The sequence below is a fragment of the Saccostrea cucullata genome, unplaced genomic scaffold (genome assembly GCF_032062105.1).
Source record: "Saccostrea cucullata isolate Sc308-1 unplaced genomic scaffold, CSIRO_AGI_Scuc_v1 ctg5522, whole genome shotgun sequence".
NCBI lineage: Eukaryota > Metazoa > Mollusca > Bivalvia > Ostreida > Ostreidae > Saccostrea > Saccostrea cuccullata.
In genome coordinates, this window is record NW_026928415.1 from 6,485 (window position 1) to 12,657 (window position 6,173).

Here is a 6,173-nt window from a genome sequence, read left to right on the forward strand (position 1 = left end):
TATTGTGCTATCGAGCATCAACTAAAAGGTCAATGGCGCGTTAATATGATGAGGCAATGGCGTGACGCAACAGTGCAATAGCAATGAAATTGAAATGGTGCAATAGAACTATGCGTGATTATCAAACATTATTGCTTCATCGTCATCGTATAATGGTCATTGTTATACCTTTCAAAATTTGTTCCTATACAAATCTATACGAAAGAAAGACTAACATTCTAATGTTTTGTCAACCCTCGAACCAAATTAAGGTACCCGCCTTCTGCTTAACGGCCTCAGGCAGATAGTTTGGTTCTCCGATAAAACGCATGTTACCCTCGAACTCAGTCAATAAATATACATCACTGTCGCATCAACTTGTAATCGAGCTATCGCTTCATAGGTGTCCAGTCAAGTCGCTCCATCTTGTCATTGCATTATCGTCATCGCATTGTCGCACCATCGTCTTAATGATTTCGTACCATCACTTTATCATTATCGAACCATTGTCATCGTAACACCGCTTCCTAATTTTTTAGCACTAATTTAAGTAACCAAATCTCGATACAGTGAACAACATGGCCTTATTCAGATTCCATAAGTATGTTTCCCTGAAAAGTATTCATCAAACCAACGTAGGTAGTATAACTTTTCATGAATATTCGCAGTGCCATGTCCTTGCGGTAATTAAAGGTCATCTTTATAAACATTTGCTTACCCTCTCACGATTTAGGATTTAAAATTGGTTATAATGGGGAACTTTTAATACGTACCTGCACAGATCAGAGCGCTCATTATGCCCTACCATGAATATGGCAGGGGCATATAGTATTTGTCATGTCCGTCTTTCGTCTGTCCTTCCGTCACACTTTGCGTTAAGCTCAATTCAAAGCTCAGTTTAAAGAAACTATCCAAGATATTTTCATCAAACTTCATATACTGATAGATATTGATGAAAGCTATGCAAGTGCATCAACATCTTTTGACCTTTCCTTTGACCTTGACCTCACTTTTCTAAAATTAATGTTTAGCTCAGTTTTAAAAAACCGTCCATAATATTTTTTATCAGGCTTCATACACTAATACACATTGATGAGAGCTATGCAAGTGCATCAACATCTTTTGACCTTGACCTTTCCTTTGACCTTAACCTCACTTTTCTAAAATTATTGTTTAGCTCAGTTTGAAAAAAAAGAACCTAGATATTATTATCAAACTTCATATATTGATACATACTGATGAGAGCTATTCAACTGCATCAACATTTTTAACCTTAACTTTTCCTTTGACCTTGATCACATTTTTTTTAAATGTGTTTAACTCATTGTTAAACATACCATTCAAGATGGTCCTATCAAACTTCACATGTTGAAACATACTGATGAGAGCTATTCAACTGCATTGACATTTCTGACCTTGACCTCATTTCTCCAAAATCAGTGTCAAACTTTATATGCTGATACATAATGATGTAAGCAATTCAACTACATCAACATTTATGACCTTTTCCTTTCATTTGACCTTGACCTCACTTTTATCAAATTGTTTTTTATAGTCAGAAACCATTCATAATATTTTTTTCAACTTCATTTGCTGATGCATTCTGATGAGAGCTTTTCAGCTGCATCAATATATTTTTTTTTTTTACCTTGGCCTTTCCTTTGACCTCACTTTTCTGAAATTAGTGTCAAACTTCATATGCTGATAAATATTGATGTAAGCAATTCAACTACATCTATTCAAGATATTCTGATCAAATTCTATACGCTAATACAAATTTTCATGTTGCACTACTAATATACCCTCGGGGGGGGGGGGGGGGGGCATTCATGTCCTGTGGGCATATTTCTAGTTCGTGATTGGTAGTTTCGAACCTCAACCTCTACTGAACTAGGCAAATCATTAAAAATTAAACAGGTGGCAACTGTACCTTCGCCAAGTGCTGGGCATTTTGAAGTAAATTTTTGGGTCATTCGAACGAGGCCCCGTGTCACTGCACCTAACTCACTGCTCAACTGCCATGAGTGTAGAATCGAAGTCAAAATTCAGAAACAATATAATTCAAAAACAAATTTATTTCAACACGTTTCAATTATATTAACGTTTAAAAACAGTAAAGGATGGAAAACAAAACAAATATTTTCCAAATTCTAGAACAAAGTCAAAAGCTATATACATCTATGTACATACATCTTACTTTCTTACTAAAACATATGAATGATATTTATGAAGATAACGAACTGTATTCTAACTCAAGAGTCCATAAAACAATACAAAATAGGAGCATAGCAAACAGGGATCTCCGAAACATCAGAGGTGGGACCTGGTGCCATGGAGGAGTAAGCATCCTCTGCCGACCTGTCACAATCGCCTTGTGCTCCTTGTCATGATCGGGAAATAAAAGAAATTCCGTCCTCAATTCAGTGTATAAATAATGGACTAACAATTGAAAATACTAGTACCCCTAAACCTGCCGCTGAATTGTCTCTTAGTAATGATAGTGTTAGTTTGGGTACGCATGAACCACAGGGGCATCTTATCCACTTTGTTTTCTACTTGACATATACAAAATATGAAGAAGAGAACAGAATGGATAAGATGTGCATGAACGTATAAAATGAACTTGTGTAACTATATCATTTTACTACATGCCTTGAAAGTAATGGTAACCTTTCAGTAATACTTTTATTAATTCATCTACTATTATTTTAGTAGTGCAGGAACAGGTGACACGTGACATCCTATATCCTTTGTGACCAATGGAATCCTTGCTCTCGGGACGGATACGATGTTGAACATCATATTATTATGAAGAGCCAATGAGAACTGGGCAAGCCATTAATCTGACCAATAACATTTCATGATTCATTATCCAGTCGCTGATGTGTTTAAAACATTGGAGCCGTTCTGTAAACCATGAAGGAGCTTTGAACGGAAGAATGTAGCCTGTTTTAATTCGGGTGTGACCTTTTGTATGTAGCCATCATACCCCAATCTCTTCATCCCGAGTCCGATTTCTTCCGAGTAAATGCCCTCCTTCGTTTGTTGTATGTACACAATATCCGGTTTCATGCTGGATACGTCGTTATGCAAGGTCTTTGTAAATGCAGATAGCTCATTTTCTGTGAGACCAGAAACATCAAACTGCATGCAGTACACAGATTTATTCCCACTGTGATTCGGGTCTGGAATGTATAAAATCTTTTTTCAGCATTTAATCTATTCAGAAAGTTACAAAAACATAATTATAGTAAATGATGTTTTTGTTCACCTCTAGTTTAGGCTTTTTTTCTTCTGTTTCTCTTTATGCCCATATGGTCACTGAATTAGTAATAATGCATCTCATCTTATCTTAATATCGTGTTACCATGGCTACGATGGTTAACGTGATGATTTGCATAAGCGAATTCCGCTTTTAGGCAAAAAATGTAAACGTAAAACGAGAGAAAAAAAAACTGAACATCATCATTAAACCTTTGAAAAGTGTTTTTCTCATATTGACATATACGCGCATTTTCAATGATTCATGCAATTAAAATATTTTTATTCAACAACGAGAACGTGGCCCCCTCCTCCTCCTCCTCCTCCCCCAAGTGTATTAATCAACGAGAAGGTTTTTTTTTCTCCCATGTGCTGAGCAAACTGCTTTATAATATATTAAAAGATTTCCTTTTCTGTAGTTTTATTCTAAAAAAAGATATGATCTGACAATTTTTCGCATTTGAAATTTTATATCTGGACATGTCATATATGCGATAACATTAAAATAAATGCCCATTAACAACGTTTCATGCCCTGACACTATGACAACAATCCTTACCGTTCCAGTACAGTCGCTTCTCGTCCCTCAACTTCGATGAATATTCAGTGGAAATTGGTTTCTTCGAAGTAAACGTCAACGACAATGCGTTTCTCATCATCTGTTGTGAAACAAAAGGTTTCAGCTTGTAAAGCAACAATTAAGAGAACAGAATGAAATGTGTATTTCTTTTTGGAAGATTTGGTTTATAACTTATGTACGTATTTGCAATGAAATTCAACATCTTGAGTTCAATATAGATACCACATGGACAGGCACTTAATTGTTTCGGTAATAAACTTGAAACTCACAGTATACTATGGGTAAAAAAAAAATATTACCGAAACAAATTCGTGTAATTGATATTCTGAATTATTAAAAAGAACTTGAAAAATGTCTTATTTAGGGTTAAAACATGATTGTGACGTAAACCTTTTGTTAGTGTTGTTCATTCTATAGCTTAATGTTGAGCTAACTCCCCAAACAATCCATTAAGTCACCTGTAAGTGTCCATTCTTTTTGGAAAACTGTCCATTTTTTTTATGAATGGACAGTTTTTTCAATAAGAATGGACAGTTAAAAACAAACAAAATGGACAGTTGAAACAAACAGAATGGAGAGTTACAGGTAAACCTTAGCATGTGCACTAGAGGGAAACAAAAACAAATTAATATATTAAATATGATTTAATGTACAAGTGAATAAGAAAAAGAACTTAGATATAAGTTAATCCAGAACACAGTGTCTGCATCTGATCTGTTCGATTTTACACATTTAAATCCATGAGTAATGCACATTATTTCAATTCACAAAACCTTAATTCAAATGACACAATTTCACATTTGATTGGAAGCATCATTCCCTTGAGAAGAATCCATTTTAAGCTTGAAGTAGGCTGATATTAAATCCATCACCCAGAAAACAGTTTTCACCATGAAAACTACACTGCTGCAGTGAATATTTCGGTATCAAATAATTAAAATTAAACATTTCCAGATTTCATTTGATATACATTTTCAGGTCGAAGTTTGGACCACGGCTATCCAACACTCAGAAAACAATTTGCATTTCACCTTTACATTGCTGCAATTAATATATCCTCAAAAACTGAATTCGAATTAAAAAACATTCAAATATCTGTATTTGTCGTCGAAGTTTTGGGGGAATCAAAGTTTGGATAATATTTTCTTTTACGCTTACTATTCTCCGTTTCCAGGTCAAAGTATCACTGGTTGTGTGCATCTTTTGGTTTCAATTCGATTTTGATTCTGTCATATATTCTCTCCATCTGAAGGAAACATGTTTGCCTTTACAACGCAAAATATAAACTGATTTTGAGGAGTTGCATTCTTATATAAAAACTAGCATCCCCCGAAATCCACCTGTAACTGTCCATTCTTTAGACAAAGACCTTTTGTTATTTGCAACTGGAAACACAATGGCTATTCAACAAATTGCTATGCACCCCAAGCTTACCTGTAACTGTCCATTTTGTAAACAATGAATTTATAGTATGTGTGCTACCTGTTTTGCACATTTTTTGTTAAATTTTCAAAACAAAGAGAATCATGTTTTAAGTATAAGGAGAAAGGCCTCAAACTGTCCATTCTTTGACCCTCGATTAGTTCTTTCTCTCACGGAATGGACAGTTTTCGGCCTTTCTCCTTTACTTAGAAAACAGCAAATACACGGAAAGGGGGTGAGAGGAAATGGAGAAAAAACTTTTCCGGCCTTCGATCATAACGATCCTATATTTTTATTAGGGGCTTTTTATGCGTCCTAACTTTCAAAATGTATATATGTAGCTTCTGTGTGGATATTTATACAAGTCTGCCTCATTGTATGTTGCCAGAAAATAGGAATTACTTCACCTAATCTCAAGCTCTGTTCGTATATTGTGCAGTTTTATCGATTGTAAATACAGACGTGCTATTAATATCTGTGACCTTGTCTACTTCTGTTTTCCCATAACAAATGACGTACATGTATGTATAGATGTTTTTATTATATACACAAGATACTAGTAATTCAACATGTTTTACCTATTTAATTAAATGTCTTTACCTTTTTAGATTGCACAACCTTGATAAAACTAACACTGCTAAGTAAGAGTCAGTACACTAACTGATGAATTAGAAATATAATCAATTGATAAAAAATCAATGAAAATAATCCAATAAATCTTTTCTACAATATATTATAGTACAAGTATATGCAGAAGAGAAATGCACAGTACCTTTCGAGTTGTCTCTGCTGGTACTCGCATCATCTTCTGTGCCAGCATCTCTGATCAGTGACTACTGTGTTCTATTCTCAGCAGGTGCGTGGTCAGTGCATATGTACCACAGGATAAACAAACACTGATCAATTGACGCACTGCTCAGTGTAAACAAAC

At 34.9% G+C, this 6,173-nt stretch overlaps 1 protein-coding gene across 1 annotated transcript; it reads right to left on the reverse strand.

Moving 5' to 3' along the window:
* Positions 1-2,036: 2,036 nt before the first annotated feature.
* On the reverse strand, positions 2,037-6,173 carry LOC134277510 (uncharacterized). The gene is made up of 3 exons (XM_062759838.1): positions 6,015-6,173; positions 3,800-3,899; positions 2,037-3,164 (listed from the first exon to the last, which is right to left on the reverse strand). The coding sequence occupies exons 1-3, from the start codon at positions 6,060-6,062 to the stop codon at positions 2,848-2,850; spliced, it is 465 nt and encodes a 154-aa protein (XP_062615822.1). The 5' UTR covers positions 6,063-6,173; the 3' UTR covers positions 2,037-2,847.